We start from the raw sequence: 21,703 nt of genomic DNA, 5'->3' as shown, positions 1-21,703 counted from the left end.
ACTTAAAATATGCACACTGGCTCAAAAAGAAAGTTGCTTGTTCATGCAATATTGCCATTCCATCATCAATAGTGACAACATACTGCATTGCCACCAATATGTACACAGTCGAACGCCTTTATAAGAGACACAGATAGTTAAGACAATAGGGCATGAGAGTGTGCCAATGCTAAAACATGGGTTGATATTATCTTTGTGGTACCCTGCTTGTAAGAGACATCTCATATACAAGACAACAATCGCTGCCTAGTGCATGCGGCTCACAAAGGGGTTTAACTGCAATAGGGAAAAGAGAGGGCAATCATGTAAAAGTTGTCCAGGCCTGACCGAGAATATTTGGGGCAAAAATGGCCACGCAAGTGGAACAATGAATAGCCGTGCTGCACTAGAATAGGTCCAGTAAGGCACATTATAGCAATATGCAGCAAATTGGCACAGATGGCACGGCACAATAGTCATCTGAAGTGATCGGAAAGTTATAACATAAAACAACTTAAGTGAAAAGGTCCCTGGTAGGCATTATCTATCGAATTTACTCCCATAATCCTCGCAGCCCATAGACCAGGGTATAATTAGAAATTGAAAATCATTTTATCGGCGTCACATGTTGGAATGAATTATTTTGTGCAATAACTACCAAGAGACGCTCATAAGTGCACTACAGATGATTGCGCGTGCTTGGGAGCAAGTGACAGCGCTTACGATAGCAAATTGCTTTCGCCACTGTGGCTTCAGCACCGAAGCTCTGCAAGCTGACGAGCCACCAGTGCTCGAACATGGCGTCACCGCCCCCATGGCGGACGTTTTGGAAGACGTCTGCTTTGCGGACTACGTCGATGTGGACTCAAGTGCAGTGGTGTGTGGTGCACTCACGTATGGCGACATAATATGTCAGGCGAGAAGTGCAGAACCTGTCGCGGCCAGTGACGACGATGAGGAGGAAGACGAAGGACCAGTGCAGCCCTCTGCTGCTCCTTCCCTTACAACCTTTCAGGACAACCTTTGAACGAAGTCACAGAATATAAGTACCTGGGTCTTACCATAACTAACACTTTAAGTTGGAACAAGCACATTTGAGACATTTGTGCGTCATCCTTTCGTAAACTGAGCCTTTTAAGACATAAGCTCAAACATGCTCCTGCAAGTGTTAGAATGCTAGCCTATACATCTATTGTAAGACCTAAATTGGAGTATGCATGTATAATCTGGGACCCTTACACAAAAACTAACATTCATGCACTTGAGATGATTCAACATAAAGCGGTTCGGTTCGTTTACTCTAAATACCGTTCGAGCGATTCCCCAACCCAACTCATGAGAGACCATAACATACCAACCTTAGAACTAAGACGTAAAATCCAAGGATTAAAATTTCTTTATCTTTTATTTATTTATTTATTCATTAGAATACCCTCAGGGCCCGTAGGGCATTACAGAGGGGGTGGGTACAACATATATAACACACAAGAAAAAAAGACAAAATAAAGAAACAAGTGTCAGATGCGCAAATCAGGAAGGCAACATAAGTCAACTAAAAATGTATAAGAATGTATAAAATGTATCTTCTCAAGAATAACAAATTGTCAATGAGACCAGAACAATACATCCAACCACTCACCGCTCGTAGAACAAGACACCGGCATGCCGACTCTATAACGCCCTTCAATGCTAGAACTAACATTTTCAAATTCTCCTTTTTCCCGCGCACTGTAACCGAATGGAATCAATTACCAGTATTATTCATAAATAGCATAGACTCAATTGAACATATTGTATCTTGACCTGTATTGTTAAAGTGTTAAATGTCTTTCTTATTCATTGTTTGAGTTATGTCCTTATTCTTCGCGCTTTTCATGTTCTTGATCTTCTGTTGTCCTTATTACGAGCTTTGTAAATACGTCCCTCCTGCTTGGGCCCTTCACTGGGCCTGCAGTATTATGTAAATAAATAAATAAAAACCATGGCCTGATTGAATGCCGCCAGTCTTTTCTTAAGTTTTGAAGAAAGCGGAGAAGAGGCCTTTCGCCAAATTTGCTCATTAAAGCAAAAAGTGCTGGCGGTCGCCTTCAACGAAAGAAGGCAGACCGCGATCACAGATTTAAAAAAAAAAAAAAAAATTGTTCTGCCCTACTCGCAGTGTACTATTGTTGTTCTTCAATTTCATTAGTTCAAACTTTCGTTAATTCGAACTGAGGCGGATTCCCCTTCCTGTTTGAATTAACGAGTTTTTACTGCATAAAAAAGCTAACTTTGAAATTATCAATAACCATTTAGGCAGTTTTCTTGAAACGTTTTTGATGAATTTTGACAAACGAAGCTTACAAGAAAACTGGGATTTGTTTGCAGCAAAGGTGAATGAGCTAACACAAAAATTCATTCCTACTTACACTATTGAATCTGATCAAAAAACACCATGGTACAGCGTTAATTTAAAAAGATTATCTAACAAAAAGAAGCGCCTCTACAAATCAGCAAAGCAATCTTCACCCCCCCGCGCGCTGGTCTTCCTATAAGGCCGCGCATGGCGCTTACGTAGCAGCAATAAAGAACGCCAAGATTAACTTTCTACAAAGCACATTGTCCCGCTTGTTAACAACGAACACGAAAAAGTTCTGGCGTACTATCAATCCGAGTAGTAGGGAGCACTTAACACTAATCGACACTGATAGAACAGCTACCCCTACTCATATGTGCACAGCCGCTCTTAATGCCATGTTTATAAGCAACTTTTGCCGGAACACTACTTATAAAATCACTGAAACTTTCCTCTGCTCCAGGTTGTGACAAAATATGCCAAAAATTTTAAACTAACACATGTACCTATTCCTCAATTATATTTACGAAAATTTTCCAGCAAACACTTGATGAAAGTGAAGAACCTTCCTGCTCGATTCAAAATCGGGAAGGTTGTTCCCCTACATAAGTTTGGTAACAAACATTCCCCGCTCAACTACAGGCCTATTTCACAAACCAGCATTTCATGTGAAATTCTCGAGCACATCCTCTTTTCTAATCTCAGCAAATTCCTGAAGTCCAATTCCTTTTTCTTTTTTTAATCGCAGCATGGCTTTCTAAAGACCTACTAATTTCCTTTACACATTAGCTTAACCTCAGTCTCGACAACTACTCAGTTTCTGATTGTATTTTTTAGACTTTTCTAAAGCTTTCGATAAAGTTTCTCACAAATTACTCTTACATAAACTGCGCTTGCTTAACCTAAATGACAAGCTACTAACATGGCTAGAAGTTTTCCTTACTAACCACTCCCAGTTCGTTTCAGCTAACAATTATGACTCCGAGCTCAGCCGCGTCCACTCAGGTGTGCCTCAGGGCTCGATATTGGGTCTTCTCCTCTTCCTAAATTTATATTAACGATTTGCCAGTTTGCGATTCTTTCCACATCAATTTGTTCGCCGATGATTGTGTAATTTATCGCCAAAAAATCTCTGACGATGTCATAACATTACAAGCAGATCTAAACACTGTAACATCTTGGTGTAAAATCTGGTGCATCGAGCTTAACACTAACAAGTGCAAGTATATGCGTGTGTCCCAAACTCCTCAAGAGCTACCTTCTTACTCTATTAATAACTCCCTTCTAGAAAATGTGTCATGTTATAAATACCAAGGTGTTCACCTTTCAACTGACCTTACCTAGAACACTCACACAGACTACATCGTCAACAACGCTACCCGGGCATTAAGATACCTTCGACGTAATTTTTCAAGAGCACCTTCTTCACTAAAACTACAAGATGCTGGTTCGTCAGAAGCTTGAATATGCGGCATCACTCTGGGATTCAAGCCAAGTCAACCTGACGCAAACGGTTGAATTAGTTCAAAATAACGCGGCCCGTTACATACTATCCGATTATAACCGTACCTCCAGTGTCACACACATGAAATTTAGGCTTGACCTACCATCTCTAGGATCTCGTCGTAAAGTTCTTCGTCTGTGTCTTTTCCATAAAATATTCTATCACCCTGAACTACGCAGTGAATTCATTCGAGCGCCTCAATACATCTCTGCTCGTTTAGACGACTCAAAGTCAGGATACCCAATGCCTGGACTAACACCTTCTCACAGTCATTTTTTCGCGGACAACCACAGCCTGGAACCACCTTCCCGACTCCATTGCCTGAATACAAAACCAAGTATTGTTAAAAAACACCTTAGCTAACATTGTAAATTAGGTTTTTATTACTTACCTGCCTCTAATTACTGTTCATTGTACTTATCTGCTTTGTTACCTAGCTAACATTGTATAATTAGGAAACGTTTTGTGCTTTATATTGCCTCTAACTTAACTCACTGTATTTGTGTATTACGCACTCCCCTCTGTAATGCCTTCGGGCCCTGAGGGTATAATAAATAAATAAATAAGTAAGTTTAGGGCTGTGAGAATCATGCAAGGAAAATTTTTGGCGAAAACACACAGAGCGAAAAAGAAAAAGTGGCCACAAATCCAGATTCTCATGCAAGCAACTAACTACAAGCTTGGAGAAGTACTAATAAAGACTTACTTTAACATTAAACACACAGGTTAAACACAAAGCAAAATTTATTTGCCCTAAGTAAAGCCACTGTCTCAAGGGTCTTCACCCTTAAGACAGTGGCTTCCCGAGCACACCAAGAAGTGCCACCTCCACCTGTGAGTATTTCCTAGTCTTAGGCACACAGAAGGTTCGATGCATCTTGGTGGTGGTTTTCAGCTGTTCGTGCTGTGGTTGCTAGTAACGAACTGTGCCGGTGCTATCACCCTTGTAAAGTCGTTTGCGCCTCGTGGCACAGACGTCTCTCGCAGATACCGTATTTACCCGTTTCTACCGTGCCCTCGATTGTAACACGCACCCGGTTTCCACGAGGAAAAAAAGAAGGCATCGATTGCGACGCGCACCCATTTTTCTCGTTGGCCTGCACGATTACACCACTCGGGAAAACGACTCCTTCCGGGAGCGTCTTCCGTTTAAATATGAGGTACGGGGGAAGCTTGTGCCTATCTGACATACAATGGAGCATTGCCGTCACTGTAGTTTTACCGTGGACCAATGTCAGCACGCGAACTTGCTACGCCTCCTTCTTCTCGACGGTGCCAGGCATGTCGAATTAAAGAGGCGTCTGATCGGCATTCCCGATTTGCCCAAGCAGGTAGCCGTTGTTGTGCCGCATGTTTAGGACGAACCTCTAAAGACTGTGAAGCTTTTCTTCGTACTTCTCCGGCAACTTCCGGCATATGCCCGTTCACCTTCGGAGGAAAAAGCCTTTCCTCTTCATAAAGTTAGTTAGCCAGCACCTGCTCGCTTTAAACTGGCTCCGCATTAGCCATTTTTCTAAGGCTAACTGCATAGCCTGCACTTGGAGCAGTTCTGTTGTCACGGGCCGCTGTGCCGCTCACTGCTTAATCACATACTCGCCGAGCAGCTCTTCAATTTGTGGAAACCGACCCTGCTGTGCTTCACTAAAGCCTTTGCGTGAATCTTTGCTGTCGACAATATTCTGCTTTTGTTTCCGCCAGTCCCGCACGCACGCTTCGGGATTTCCGAACGACCGCGATGCGGCCAGATTTCCGTCCGTTTCGGCACACGCGATGACTTTTCTTTTAAAAGTGGCATTGTGGTGCACTCGTCGAGTTTTTGGAGTCGGCCCTACCATGCTGTCGATGCTAATGCACTACAAGATGACGAACTCCTCAGTACACGTACGAAGTGCCACACATGGGAAACACATAGGCAGAAATGGCCGACGCGCCAGGCCAACACACATAGGGGGCAGCCATTTTGGAAATGCGGATAGCAATAGAATGACCGTATTAATTTTTTTTTCTTACTCGATTCTAATGCGCATGCGATTTATGAACTCGCTTAACCTGAAAAAATGTGCGCGTTAGATTCGAGTAATAAGGTTAAGCCATATTTAGGGTTAACAGCCGCTGAGCAGTAGGTGGCGCAGCGCTCCTACGCAATCTTAACCATCATCATTATGGTTAGTGTGGTAGCACCAGCAGTGAGACCTGGCGGCGAGGCAAGGTGGCCACACAGTAAAGATTAGGAGACTCTGTTCGATGGTGGCGGCTGGCACAAACAATTGACTCCCGTGGCAGGGTCATAGGGACGGTGCTGCGGGTCGTTTCTCGCGGGAAGATTGTAAAGGTTGGGTTTTGCATGTTAATCACTAGTGATGTATTATTTGATTTGGCTGCCGATATCGTCGATGTAAAAATAGTTCAATAAATGTGTTTGGTTTGGTTCAACCATATCTGCTGTGGCCATTTGCTCTGAGAGTGCTACTTCATTTAGAGACCCCACAGAACACAAAAACTTGTCGACTCTGAAGTGCCTACCAGCAGCCCTGTTGACATCGTTTAGGGCAAGATCAATCACTTTCAGATTAATGCAGCCATGTAAGTTCCATATTGTCCCATAGCATAACTACAGAATGGGCACAATGTGCACTAACACTACCGTGTACTAGAAGCTGTACTAACACACCGCAACGCGCACTTGCCACATTCGTTTGGCTTGGATTAGATTGGGGCTCATGCGTTGATGGTATGCATGATGCTTAATAGGTGGCACCAGGTGGTCATGTACTATCACCATCAGTGGTTGAAAAAAGTAGACAAGATTGCTGCTGCAATTTTCGGGAGTGCGATATTTACTCGCTGGAAAAAAAAAACTTATTTTTGCTTAGCAATGCGGGCGGTGCAAGAATTATGTGAGTAAATACGGTACTTCTTTCAACACAATGAAGAAGATGCGACAAGTGACCTCTCACACTGGAACATAGTTGCTGCTACGAAAGCAAGTCTGTTCTTTCGGCCCAGTGAAGTAACTATCAACTCACCATGCCTTTTAACTTGACCCTCTTGTGTTCAATTTTCTCTTTCATGGCCTTCTGCAAGGAGAAACAGTCGTGCTACATTTCCGACCTTTCACCAGCAAAGCAAGAGAGTGGCCAGCTGGGCTAGTTGGTATGTACTAAATGTGGGTCGGATCAGGTGATGACGTAGGCGCCGAGTGGTGTTGGCAATGCATTTTTATTGCCATCGCAAAATCAATGAAAAGACCCCACATAACTGGCATTATCATGCTATATATATATTTGTATATATACACTTCAAACCTAGATGCCATATTTTTTAGTGCAAACAGGAAGAAAAGAAAAAAACTGGCTGAGAAAGCAGTGCACAGGGCAAATTAAACACCAACTGGCTTTATTTCGGAAGAAACCTCGGATGAGACGGATCACCTAAAGCATATGCTCAAGGCCATAGCATAGCTAATCCAACATCGATCTGAAAAATCTGAACTCGTTACCGAAAAAATGAATGGACGTGTTACCAATACGCTCTGTTGCCTTGCTCTTGATAAGGAAAGCTTCCACTCTCTCCCTTCCCAAGGCATCACACCTCTGCCAAAGACCTTGATCTTGTTTGGCCGTGGTGCACAAGTGCAGGCTGAGCAATGGACCAGTAAATGCACATTACAGTCAACGTCCGATTTTTCGGACCCTCAAGAAATCGTGAATATGTTTGGAAGATCGAGCAGACTGGAAAAACGAATACAAGCAACAACACACTTTTTAATAGGTATTTTTATTTTTCTCTGACTGAAAGGATCACGGCAGGCGTACAGGGTTCTCATTGCAATTCAGCAAATGCATCATTTAAGTGGGAGTGACACAGAGCGAAAGAAAGAAGAAGCCCACGTAATTGCGGACCTCAGAAAAAATGGATACACAAAAAACTTCATTTGAGATGCCACCCGCCGCGTGCAGAGCAACAGAGGATACAAAAACCCCAATCCTTAATTGGCAAACCTTAATTGGCAGCCTCACGAAACGCGTACCGGTTTCATACGTTGAGGGAACCAGCGAGATGTTGGCGCGGATCTTCAAGAAGGAAGGGGTTCGCATCGCGCATATGCCTTCGTGTACTTTGGGTCGCCTCCTCCCGCGCCCGAAAAACCGGCCAACAATGGATAGGACCCCCGGTGTCGTTTACAAAATTGCGTGCATCGAGTGCCCTTCGTATATCGGCAAGACGAAAAACCTACTGGAATGACTGAAACAACATGCCAACGATTTGCGGAAGTTCTACAAAGAGCCCAGCGCAGTCGCCAAACATGCTGAGACGTTAAATCATCGGATAAATTTAGAAGTAACGGCCATCCTTGAAAGCGAGCCGAACTGGAGAAGAAGGTTATTACTCGAGTCGTGGCCCATACAGAGGTCAGCCCATAATATCAACCGCTCTCTCGGAACCCTTCCCCCTTTGTATACACATGGACTGCGCTCCATGGCAAAAAGAGAGAGAGGGGGTCATTATCCGCCCCGCGAGTGCTTTGAAGACACCGCTGCTACGTAGTCTCCGCAGTCACCCCTGAGAAAGGAACCAAGTCAGTTTCGAAACGTCGGGTTTCTTCAAAACTTTCAGTTGGAGTGTGAATCATCTCCCAGTTTCATACCCCATCAGACAGACTTCTGTCGAATGTTTACATTCCATTTCTGTTGGCTCTTTTCAGAGCCAACAGAAAGAAAGAAAGAAAAACATCCAACGGGACCTGTGCTACTGCATTTGTAAACACTTAGGCACAAAAAGATGTCCCTTACTTTTGTTTGTACGGCATTCTACTTGCCCACAATGATGTCTGCCTAAATTTCAGTTAACGTCATGCTGTCGCTGTACACTGCTGACAGTGTCCGTGCTCGCGTCAACTTTGAGCTCGTTGGCTGTGTAGGTGCTGCCTCTTCGATCTCTGTGCCAGAGTCGCCGGAATGCTCTGGAACTTCACAAATGATTTCGTCATCAGTTGATTCCGCACACAGATCGAGGTCTTCATCAGCATCAGCGAAGCCTCATTTAACCATATGGTGTAGTAGCGCGAAATCGACGGGGACGAAGAGGACACCAACTAGCCCAGCTCTCAACCCTACTGATCAGCGAAGCCCTTTAGGATTATTCCGACTGGAATCGAAACACCGGCAACGTTGAAGGCAACGTCCGCAGGTGGAAGTTCATCACACACGCTGTCCACACTGGGCGAGAAGACCGTCTCGGCATTCAGTATAAAGCTCCCGTGGTGAAAACAGTCCCAAAGGGTGTCTTTTACCTGTGGTCTCATCTACATAGGCTAAACGGGAAGATGTGTCAGCACCAGGTTGCAAGAACATAGGAGATCGTTGGATACAAAAAAATAGTTCACACTTGCCCAACCATTGCAGCTCATGCGATTGCAAACGCGTTTTTTGTTATGCTATTGTTTTATCAAAACACCCAGATTGGATCACCAGAGAGCTGATAGAGGCGTTTCACATTAGGAAAAGTGGGAAGAAATGCATAAGTGCGCCCTCTGTCACGTTAAGAGAAAAAGAATTTTCATACCTCATCAGCACTCTGGGAATATGATCTGAGGCACGTGTTTTATAGCCCTTTTTTGTTGTTTGCTGTTTCACTTGCCAGGTTATGTGACAGAGATGATATATATGTAACTACTTTTCTTTCAAATAAACTTTAGTTGCGAGTAATGATGAACCAATACCAACTAGCCCAATTATAGAGATTCCGAAGGGTGTGTCGAGTAACTGCCTTCCACAAGTCCGCAAGCGTGCCGACAGCAGACCACAGATCAAGAGCATAGCTTTTCCCACTATCAGAACACAGGCGGCACAGCACCATGCGGCCTAAGCTACGGCTGGCGACTGATTGGCGTGCGCTGGATTGCAGCATTTTCGGTTTTAATAGTACAGCAGCCACACTGCGGTGGGTTCTAGGATCCAAAAACAACCGAAATGGTGGTGTGGATAGTGACCAAGTCTGCAGCTAGCAGTAAAAAGTCTGGAAAATAGAATGACGAACGCTCTATACGTCCAGAATTTCGGACTTTTTGATACATTGACTTTATGGTGAACTTGACGGTTCCCCCGATGAGTCCAGAAATCAGGCATGTTCGGAATTTCGGGCGTTTGAGAAATCGAATGTCGACTGTGAAACGGGGTTTATTGGTGTAAGTAGTACTTGCACAGCAGGTCTATTGATACGAAAAGTGGGCGGTAGCAACCGACACCGGAATCACAACGCTCGAACCAACAGCTCGCACTTGACTCCTCTCTTTTCATGATCCACTGCAGCACATTATCTTCTTCCTCTCTACAATTGTATTATTTTTCAACTACAACTCACGTTCTCATGCACAATTCTTGATGCACCTGATCTACGTAGTGGTAGTACATATACGACGCCTATTGCGCACTTCACGTACAACCTGGCATGACTTTTTTTCATCGCCTACGCATGCGCAAAGGACACTCAGTTTTTGAGGGGCGGCAAACATGACATAACACTGTGTCTGCTGGCAACCTTCTGAAGGTTGCGGGACATCCTGTGGATATACGGTGCCACCTCCCTCATGCATCACTGGTAATTTCCAGTTTCTCGCCTCTTCAACGCACTTTGGGAGACTGCCTTTGGGAACTAGCTGTCTGTAGCCTTGCCAATTGAAAGCTGCCCGGCATAGTGTGCATGTATGACTTCACCGGAGCAGACTCAAAGCAAAGCATCGCAATACCTCTTTTCTCCAACTAAAAGTGTGCCAAATCATAAGGCAACAAATCTTTGCGCATGTGGGTGGTAGAGCCAGCAAACATGGTCTTCTCTACGATTCCATTTCAAATCTAAAAACTGTTCTGTTGGCAGCTCATGGGTAAAGCTGAAACCCTACCCATGTTCATGAGAAACAGTTAAAATGAGGTCAACACAGTGGTCAGGGGTAAAATCCATGTTAGTCTTTAAAATGATCAAAAAGACGTCAATGTATCAAAAACCCTTCAGGAGTACCTTGTCATCAAGCACAGAACGAACCTTGTTATCAAAAGCAGCCAAAAAATATTTCAGAGCACAGGAGCCACACAACATCCAATGCAAACACCTTGGCATTATACAAGAGTTTCCCTTTAAAAGATAGAAATGTTGCTTTCAAAAAAAAAAAAAACTACAATAATTTCATAAAAGTGGGCACAGACATCTCTGTAGAATTCTAAAATTGGACCAAGCCATTGTTATCAATATAACCTTGAACAGTAGCAAGCACTTCTCTTTGGGGCACAGAGTAAAACAAACCTTCAACATCTACTGAGAAAGATGGACCTATTGAATCCCCACTCTGGATGAAGCAATGAACATCTTGAGAAATTTTAGTTATAAAATGGTCGCCAATAACTAGTGAAGTTCACTACTTCTGCAGGAACCGTTTGACAAGCTGTTGACACTAGCCATGTTCATTAAGTATCATACGGAATGGAATTGCTGGTTTGCGTGATTTCGCTGTGAAAAACACATATAAAACACCCCATTTACAGTCCTTAACACCTTTTGCTACCTGGTAAACACAAGGTCCTCCCAATGCACAGCCGCCTCCTTCTTAACCTTTGTCGCTTTCTGTTTCACCAAGATGTTCTTTCAATGACCCCGTAGTGCCCTTCCGTCGTAGGCACCTGCAGAAAACACGATAAAACCGCCTTCTTTGTTGAACTGAAGCAGACGTACCTTGTTCTCCTTGAAGAAGGTTAATACACAAGCCATAGGGCCTTTCTTGGTTTTCAGGCCACCACCGTTGACCATTCCTGCGATCACGTTCACGCCCCCTGATAGGCACCTCTCCTGGTTTTGTTTTACAGTCTTGCCAGTGATACATCTATTCATTGCCAGGAGCTCTTGTTGCTGAAGGCTTGATTCATGGCTGTATTTTAGCCCTTTGTTAAGTACTTGGGCAATTTTTTCCGGCATCTTAATCTGTGTAATAATACACCATTCTTCTGCAAAAGCCTCTTCTCTACATTTTTAATTCCAGACTAGCCAAACAAGAAGCTTTATTGATGTACTTTTAACCCAGCAGATGGCACTCTTCCATACAGGGTCACTTGATCAGGCTAGGTAATATGCTGACTGCAGCGGGTAGCATCAATGCACGACACCCCTCCCCCTGTATTTCAGATGGATGACCTAACAGCCAACACGAGCACAAAGCCCCAAAGATATTGAGGTGTTTTACAGGAACCTGCGCGTGGTGTGGGCCCGGCCGAGATGTTGCTACCTCGTCCGAGGGCAGCACTGCATTTGATGGCTCCTCGGGCTCACTGTGGTCTTCTGTCTCTCTCCTGCTCGTTTTGCCACTTGAAGGGCTTGACCAGGGCCGGACTTCAGGCTGTCCTTAAGGGACATTCTCGGCCAACCGGTTAACTGCTCCGACGACGAATCTAGTGCACGTGCCGATGATCCACGTGGTCGTCCGGAAAAACAACTTCACATGAAATCGGGCCAGTTGCTCTGGAGACCTGGATGGGGTAGGGACCCATCGTGAACTTTACCAGTAGTTACGTGCAAAGACAGGGTCTTCTGGCTAAAACACGCGTGGTGCAAGCAGAGCTTTTGTGAATCTGGCGTACCTTTCAGCGGTCCACACTTACCGCAGCCAGTCTTGCATGGTAGACAGTCGGCAGCCTATCAAGCGGGGAGTGTTCGGTAGCAGTGTGTGGAGTTACGTGCTGCTAGAGAGTGAAATCTGCCAGGCCCTTGTGTTATTCTAGTCCTTTGTACCATCCTCTCAGCCTGCCCATTCGTAGGTGGAATGAACAGTGTGGACATTACATGGCGAATTAGGTTGGGGACAATGAACCCCCGAAAGTCTGCGAATGTGAATTGGGGCCCGTTGTCCGATACCACAGTACCTGGCAGGCCGAGTGTTGCTAGCAACTTTTGTAAGGCACTGATTGCAGCAGGTGATGTCACTGTTGGCACTGGTATGACCTCAATCTATTTGGAATAAGAATCCACCCCAATCAAGAAGATCTGTCCTTGGAAGGGGCCAGCCGCAAGAAAGTGCCTTCATACTGACGATACTGGGATGGCTAACGTACAAGGCCTCATGGACAAGAACAAGCACCGTCTCTGAGAAATTACCATAAGGTCACCCCCGCAGTAAGCATCCCTTGTGGGCAAAAATGTTGCCTGGACACAAACAATGTGAATTGGGAACTTGGAGTACACTTTGGGCACCCCTCCACACCCAGTTGAGGACATGGGAGAGAATGCCATCCTCGGCAGAGTATTGAGCCACATCTTCTGCATGGACAGAAGATTCTGGAGGTTCATCTATACCTTTCTCTCGTTCATTAGCACCTCACATACTGCAACTTAGTTTGAGGCACATGTAATAGGACCAATGCACAAAAATTATTTACCATGTAACAAAAAGCATTGCAGCTAATAACTAAAAGGCCAGATAGACCTAGACATAGCAATTTATTTTCTGTTTTTCGTGTATTGTGGTTCACTGAATGCTACAAACTTAAACTGATGGTTCTTATTTATAATCGTATAAAACAAGATTTTGCTTCATTCAGCAATATGTACCTCACTCGTCACATTGAATATAACTTACGAAGGACGTCACTTGTTTCAGCACGATCTAGAACAAATTATGGTACCCAATCACTTGACCATCAAATAGTAGATATATGTAACTTTTCCTTCTGTAGTAGAATTATCACAGATAAGCAGATCTGTACATTATTCTAAAAAGAAAGTAAGATTACTCTTCGATCCAGGATGAAGTGCTTTTTTTTTACATGCAATGTATTTTGCCACTTGCGATGTATACTTATGTTCACCAGGTTGTACTTCACTGCATTTCAATTGTTAAGCTACGCACACTGTTAGCTCCACTTGAATGCTGAATTATGATGGATACTATTGCACCTCTTCATTCGTTAAATCTGTTCACAACTTTACTCTGATGGACATATCAACATGAAATGGTTTTTATAGGTTTCGTACTTCTATAGCGAAATTGCCTTAAATTTCATGACTTCTCTACAGTGATGCTGATAAATTGTGCTGTACTGGATGTTTTTCGCTTTCCTCACCGCTGTCCTTGTTTTTGTTTTTTGTTTGTTTGTTTTTGATCACGAAAATGTTTACACGAGTATATGTTTCACTCCTTGTTTTTGTTTTGTTTGTGTTTTTTAGTTCACGAGCCGGGATGTAGCCCTAGTCAGGAAATAGTTTCGTCTGTTTCCGTTTGCCTTATCTCGGTGGCATGTAACTGTTGTGTACACATGCCAGAATAAAGTTATTATTATTATTATTATTATTATTATTATTATTATTATTATTATTATTATTATAAGCATGAATACCTCTGTTGGAGAAGGGTCGTCCTCACACTGGAGTTTTAGGGGAAGTCTGCCGAGACCATCTGCGTGGCTCATTTGTATCCCTGGTCGGTGGAAGAGAGTATGCTGGTATCCATTCAGAAAGATGGACCAATGGCTCCTAGAAAGCTATGCCTAGAACGTCGCTCTCTTTTCAATTGGGAGCTTCCTGCCAGCACGCAATCTCGGACACCATGCCTCCTGCCGCGTGTTGCGATCGGCCGCCGCATTAAGCCGCTCGCCTCCGTACTATTCAGCCACGTGACATTACCGTACCGCTCTGTCCCGTGATATCACAGCTGCTCAGAGGCAACTGTGACAGCATTGCCGTGTTCACAGCAAGCGGCCACCAGAGGCGCTTGCCTACACCTGGAGTTGAGGGTGGGGCAGCACGTTCGCGGCTCACGTTCCAGGCATAGTTTTTCTAGGAGGCATTGCATTAACCATCCCAGCATTCGTGCAAACATCTGTGTAGTTTGCCGGTCTAACGTAAACAGTGTAAGGAACAGCTTATGATCTGTGTAGATCTAGAATGGGCAGCTAAATACATAGTCGTAGATCTTCTCTACGCCTGCAACCACTGCACATGTCTCCTTATCAATCTGGGCATAATCCTGCTCGACAGAACGTAAAGTTCTTAAATAAAAAGGGATGGGTGCTTCTCTTATCATGCATTTTGTGGCTCGACGACGCTCCTATTCCATATAGAGAGGCATCACAGGCAAGGATGATGGGCTCGTTCTCGTTGGAATTTGTTAGCACCCGGTTTGATGCCAGCAGTTTCTTCACATGGCCAAATGCTATCTGTTCTGGAGTTTCGCACACTCAGGGCACCTCCTTACGATGCAGGGGTTCTGCGATGGTGGCCTTCTGTGGCAAGAACGCATGATAAAAACTAAGAAGACCCAGGAAGGCGTGCAGCTAGGCTTTGTTCGAAACAGGGGGTGCATTAAGGATGGTTTTGGTCTTGACCTTTATTGGATGGATGCTGAATACTCAGAAATCCTAAAATTCCTTTTTAGTCCCTTCTAGATGGCTTTTTTTTTTTTTGACCTTAAGCCCTGCATCTTGAAACCACTCGAGGGCCTCTTGAAGGTAGCTGAGCGATCAGAAGATTGCAGGTTTGAGTCCCATCGTGGATGTCAGATGATTGTAACGCTTGTTGTACATGCCGTGAGAAGAGGAAATAGACACAGGGACGTGGTAACAAAACACGACGCTTAAACACAAAAAGAAGAATAGCTAAAAAGGTACATAAACACAAGCACAATAGCACATAAAAAAGCAACAATAAGGAAATAGCTGCAGTACTTACTCATATATAAGTAGACTTTTTTTTTTTTTTTTCAGAAAATGCTCTTCATAACCAATTATCCTCCTATATTCATGACCAAAGACTCTCGACCTACATTCACGATCGAAATAACCAGAAGCGCCGAGCTTATGGTGTTGAACTGCCGTGCCCCCTATTCTTCAAGCAGTTCTTGCTGCGTAGGCACGTTATATACCATTAAATCTGGAACAGAGACCCCTCCTTTTTTCAGGCTACCAAAGTAATTAAGAAAGAAATTATTGATGCAATAGCCACTTACCGCCTTTTCAAAGCCCCCGCAAAATGCAGCCGCTCCGCCATGCTTGCAATGAAACCCACAATTTCCCTAGGTATAGGTCGTGAAGTCTCTAGTCCACTAGCCGTGTTTCCAGTACTCCCTTTCTGCACGCAACCACACTGCCACAAACTTGAAGCCTCACGCTTTGTTCATTGTAAGTTCAGCGTGAGTGGGTGACTGTTTGCATTTGCTTTAGGCGCAGTGCCGTGCTCCCTACCGGGCTGTAAAAATTTGGTGCCTTCTTCTCACCACCACCACCGTTTGCTTGTGCACAGTTGCAACGATATCACGTCGGCAAAGCTACACAGGCGACTTCAAGTGCCAAGTGATACTTTTTGCCGAGGACTCGAGCAATGTGTCGCGCAGCGAGAGTTCTGAGTAAATGAGAAGTTGATTAGGGGTTGGCGAAAGCATCAGGACCATCTGTTTGCGTGCAACGGACGGCGTCGTGCTTTTCGCGGCCCAGCAATCGGCAGCGAGGACGACGTCATGAGGGAAGCCGCGGATGCTAGTGAAGAATCCAATTACAACAACATTGTGCACATCTGACAAGATGACAGCCTCGGCAACGATTAGGGCGCTATGTTATGTAAAAAAGGGTTGCTATGTTTCAATTTTTATGTTTCTAAATAAAAAAGAAAAACATGGGCCAGCCTATATTTGAACTGGTATAGCGCATTACGGGGAAGAAGAAACGGCTGAGCAGACCGACACAAGAGGACAGAGCGCTAACTTCCAACTGAGCTTTATTGTCAAATTGCATCAAATAAGTAGACCGGCGCAAGCATACAAAACCACCCTAATGCAACGACAAGATAACACACAACATCACACCGTCACATATCACACATTCATAGGCGGTTACTCTGATTAAGGAAGGCCATTTCATGTTCAGATAAACCCAAAGAAGGGGCGCTAATACACGTGCTGCCAGCTCTTGCTATACAAGAGCTGGCAGCACGTATATAGCAAGAGCTGGCAGCACGTGTATTAGCGCCCCTTCTTTGGGTTTATCTGAACATGAAATGGCCTTCCTTAATCAGAGTAACCGCCTATGAATGTGTGATATGTGACGGTGTGATGTTGTGTGTTATCTTGTCGTTGCATTAGGGTGGTTTTGTATGCTTGCGCCGGTCTACTTATTTGATGCAATTTGACAATAAAGCTCAGTTGGAAGTTAGCGCTCTGTCCTCTTGTGTCGGTCTGCTCGGCCGTTTCTTCTTCCCCGTAATGCGCTATACCAGTTCAAGTACGACGAACCAACTCGCCCAATCTTCAACACTCCCAGCCTATATTGTTTTTTATTTTCTTGTAGAGTACTACAAGTAGGAGTTGACCTATATTCATGCCCGACCTAGTTTCGAGTAAATATGATAACGTGAGCTCAGTAAAAAATCTCCGAAAACCTCACTGTGCTATGGAGGGTACAACAGATGCTAAGGTGCAGGGCCGGAGGCGGTGACGGGCAATGTGGTACATCGCAATTCGCGACGCTGCAGCTCGATGGCGTGGGTTTGACAAGCAGTCGACCTGCATCTGAGACAGCGATGCGCCATGCAGGTAATGGTCAGCTTGTCGAGCGAACAGCTTGCATCGAGACACGATGCGCGGTGCAACTATCACCACTAGCCAAACTAAGCCCGTTGCTGTGCTGAACAGATGACCGCGGAAATGCCTCACCGAGATCTATGATGCTGCCAGCAAAAAACAAAACAGCTAGCCAGACCGCGCCGGCGAGATGCAGTACTGATGCCAGCAAGGCATCCCCAGCTGGTAGTTGGACGGCAGCGTTCCCTTGCCGGACCCTGGATCACTGGCGTTCGATGCCTCGGCTCACTGTCTTGTGTCTGCCGCTGCTTTGGCTTGTACCTAGTTACGAAGCTTCCCGCCCTGTATTCATCCCACGTGGCTTAATCACGGCACGCTACCTCGATGGAACCACAAAAGTCACCAGTTGCACACAAGTCACCAGCTGATCAGCTGGCTTTAAAAGCCAACTCCGACAATTTTTCAACCATGTCACAGTAATGGTGCTTCCATGTTCCTGAGGCACTTTTTTTACGAACCCGATAGCTGTATGCTCGGCAAATTCTAAAATAATATTTATTAAGCAAAAAGGTGCTGTACCGAAACCAAAACCCAACCGAGTGCACTGTCTATGTATGACGTAATATTTCGTAAGGACCGGTAGCCGTACACTTGTCCCGCCGGCACGGAATATGAAAACTGTGGAAGCAGGGACGAGCAGGCACTCTGAGCAGAGGTGAGAGCACCTCTGCTCCAAGTCCCGTAATATTCGTTCTGAGTGCGAGAAACCAATAGAGTTCAAGAAGACTTGGGCACCTCTCCTTGACAATGACAAGGCGCAGCTGGCCATCAAGATCTTTGAACTGCACTCACACTGTACCAATTCCTTGTACAGCAATGCAGTTGGCTTAAAAGTCTCTCATGTCGATGTCAAGTGGCTGTAGATGCAGTACACACCCCATTGCAAAAAAATACATTTGGCTGTGGCGTCGGAGATGGGATTAACGGATTGAATAGGTTGATCCTCAGTCCACCTTCATCTGGAACTGTACGCCTTCGATTGTGACGTCCTTCGATTGGCCGCCTTCGATTAGCCGAGACACTGCATTGACAGCAATCATTGTCAAGTCATCGCAGTAACGATGTTTGTGCGAGAGGCGTTCTTGGAACACCGAATCCAGCCGTTGGCTTCAGAAATTGTAAACCAGACTGCCACCGGGACCAACAGACCTTAGCAATGTGCCCAATTTTTCTGCGTTCTCTACACTGGACAACATGGAATCAATGCAGGCGGTGTTTGTGCGGGCCTCTGCAGCTCACGCAGGAGCCACGTGACAATCTCTCGACGCCTCGTTGCTGATCGGGGTCTGCTGGAAGACAGAGAGCTTCTCCTCAGCAGACGCAGGAGCCTTGTGACAATCTCTCGACTTCCTGTTGCTGATCCGGGGCCAGCCCGAAGGCAGAGAACGTCTTGAGTGGTGCCTTGCTCACAGTCATCACTGGCCGTACCGTGGTGCACTAGCGCTATTGTACCTTGGGGGCAAGGTAAAGCATTCTTCCCAGGTAATGGTCTCAGCAGCGACTGCTTCCTGATCAGCACTTGTATGAGACACCTCTTTTTTTGCCAGTAGTTGCGGCTTCACATCATTCTGTAGCCTGAACGTGAATCGCACTGCAGGACCGTAGCGCAACCCTGCACAATGGTCCCATAGTGCGGTGTCAAGGTCATTGTAACAGCAGCGGTGTAACGTGGTTCAAAGGCCAGCAATGTAGGCGGTGGCAGACTCACTGGTGCCTGGTCGCGGCGGCAGAATTCGTAACACCGGGCCAGCTCTGGTGGTTTTGGCACAAAGTGGTCATGTAGCACGGCGAGAATCATTTCTAGTGACGTATCCGTTAGGTGGCCGGCGCCCCTAGTGCCTTGGCCAACTGAAAGGTGGTAGGACTGCTATGGTTGAGAAATGTCGCTCTCTTCTTGCCAGCGTCAGTAATGCTCTGTGCCTCCAAAAAGAATTCGAAGCGTTGTGCGAAGCTTCCCATTTTTCTTAGTGGGTGATGTCGAAGACCTCGATCCCATCTGCAGTGCTGGCCATCATCCTAACGAGTAGGCACCAGGCTTGCTTTCTTTTGCGCCGTTGACCAATGACTTTCCATCGCATCCCATCCTCGTCGCCAGTATTAAATAGCGTGGGTCAGATGAGGTGGCAGCATAGGCACCGGGCCGTATTGGCAATGCATCTTTATTGCTATAACGGAACCAAACACAAGACTGTGCATAACTGGTGTAACATTGCTATTATGTACATATGTACATCTAATGGTTGCTTGATCAGGCTACACAATATACTGACTTCAGCAGCTAGCATCAATACACAACATTATGGATGCATAATAAAGCACAATGAATGCTACAGTTGGCAGTCAGCTTTTGTCCTGTGCAGTTCTTCCTTTTTCGTCTTTTGTTTTCTTTCTTTTTCGCCCTGTTTATGTTTAAAAATGATGCAGAAATGAGCACTTATCAAGCTCCTTGTAAACAAAATGCTATTCCAGAGCACCACTCACAATTGGACAAAAAATGATAAAAGCTCGGCTGCGTTATTAAGAACTGAGACTTCATCTGGAGAAGTGAAGTCACACACAGAATTTGCAATGCCAATCATGCTAGTGGGACACCCTGGAATCCACACACCTTGTACACTGCAGGGGGAAGAGCTTCAGGTGAGGACTCCGAGCGCTGTCGCTTGCGTCGCACCACTCGTGAGCCTCTTTTAACAGTAGTGCTGGACTCAACATTCTTGGTTGCATCCATGTCCTCGGGAGCAGACTCAAGCCGGCTCAGCAAACCTGCATCGCAGCCAAGTTAAGCCAGTCATCAACTCGAGTCTGTGCTCAGGCTTTGCATCATTCAACACCTGGCAATCAGTGATCAAAATTAAATTCATATAAATAGTTGCACATGATTCCCGATTGTAAGTAATATTAACCCTTTCGAGACCATTGAAGATTTAAGATGTTATAAGAGTTTTCAACAGCAGTGCCGATGACAACTATACTTGTCATGAAGAAAACTGGTCCCATGTGAAACCACTACTTGTATCCACTGTAGTTGTCAGATGCCCCCGTTGTCCATGTTGCTCCAATAGGGTTTAAGCGCGAGACAGATGTGCAATTTTACGTGCGATGCGGCGTGCAGCACGTTGATGTGTTGGCACTGGCATGCGCGTGTCGGGACACACGGGGGCAAAGGAGCTATCAGCAACAGGCTGATAGCTCCTGCGGCTCTTCGGCATGCACGGTTGGACGACTTCGTATTTTTATATCCTGGCGGTGCAATGTTGTTTGTTTTAAGTTCCAACTCAAAACAAACAACATTGCACCGCCACACTTCATTCTATAAAAAATAATGAATAAAACGCCTTCATAGACAAGCAATCGCAACAGCGGCAAAAGCTGATGATTCATAGACTTCGACTGGTAGGCCTAGCATGGCGGGCGTCGGTTATCACCATCGAGCGCTTGTTTTTGACAACACTATTGAGCTTTGCTCTCGTATATAATGCGATAGCATATGCTATTACTTTCTCGATGTCATCAATGTGAAGAGCAAAGGTGGAGGTGAAGGGAGCCTGCTCACAGAGACACCGGTGTCCCTGTGCTTACCTGCGAAATGACCTACCTAGCATCGCCGCTCACAATCTCCTATCTCGCTAATGGTTTGAAAACGGGCATCGTCTTGCAGAAATGGCACTTTAAACATCACTTTATTCAATCCGGAATAATTTTAAGTCGCAAAATGTACTCAATGTTTGTCACGCCACCACAAGGGGCAATGTCAGCAAATCCAGGCTCACTCCACTAAATTGACTCCCCTGAACTGGCCTGGACCACTGGTGATGGGTGCGGCAATAGGGAGACGGCAACACCACTGGCATAACGCCAGTGATCTGCTCACGCTGCGATTTGCTGTGGCCATGCAGCTGTCGGATGTGGCGGCCAAAATATCTGGCTGGTTCGATGCACGCCAGACATGCGACGCGGCGGCGCAATGCGATGATACGTCACAAACGTTACCACTCTGGCTGCCACATCGTTGCGCCGCATGCCGCATCACACAGAAAATTGCAATGTTAGTTTCGCGCTTTATTCCTCCTCCTGTGTCTCGCATTTCATTACACTGCATCTTTTGACACCGTGCATGCCATCTCTCCTTTCCAATTAAAAAAAATGAAATAATATAACCCAGGAAAAAAAAAAAAAACTACAATGTGAGCAAAAATTTTTTTCAGTCGTTTTGGCAAGAATTTTTTTTTTTCTTTCGGTCACGAAAGGATTAACCGAACAAATGAAGCTCTGCCAC

General features: G+C 45.3%; 1 protein-coding gene across 7 annotated transcripts in view; it reads right to left on the bottom strand.

Annotated features, from left to right (window-relative positions):
• The window catches only part of LOC119163012 (uncharacterized), a 434,320-nt gene that overhangs the window by 309,457 nt on the left and 103,160 nt on the right, over nucleotides 1–21,703 (bottom strand). For 6 of the 7 annotated variants that reach the window (XM_075882725.1, XM_075882727.1, XM_037414895.2 and 3 more), the window contains exons 5-6: nucleotides 20,036–20,190; nucleotides 6,845–6,895 (exon numbers count right to left, since the gene is read on the bottom strand). In XM_075882725.1, the coding sequence (XP_075738840.1) occupies nucleotides 6,845–6,895; nucleotides 20,036–20,190 (206 nt within the window). The remainder of the gene's footprint in view (nucleotides 1–6,844; nucleotides 6,896–20,035; nucleotides 20,191–21,703) is intronic. The other variant, XM_075882726.1, reaches the window with a different exon arrangement.

Source organism: Rhipicephalus microplus, unplaced genomic scaffold (assembly GCF_043290135.1).
Source record: "Rhipicephalus microplus isolate Deutch F79 unplaced genomic scaffold, USDA_Rmic scaffold_13, whole genome shotgun sequence".
In the NCBI taxonomy this organism is placed as follows: Eukaryota; Metazoa; Arthropoda; class Arachnida; order Ixodida; family Ixodidae; genus Rhipicephalus; species Rhipicephalus microplus.
The sequence above is the reverse complement of the archived record's forward strand: the minus strand, read 5'-3'. Positions and strand labels throughout refer to the sequence as shown.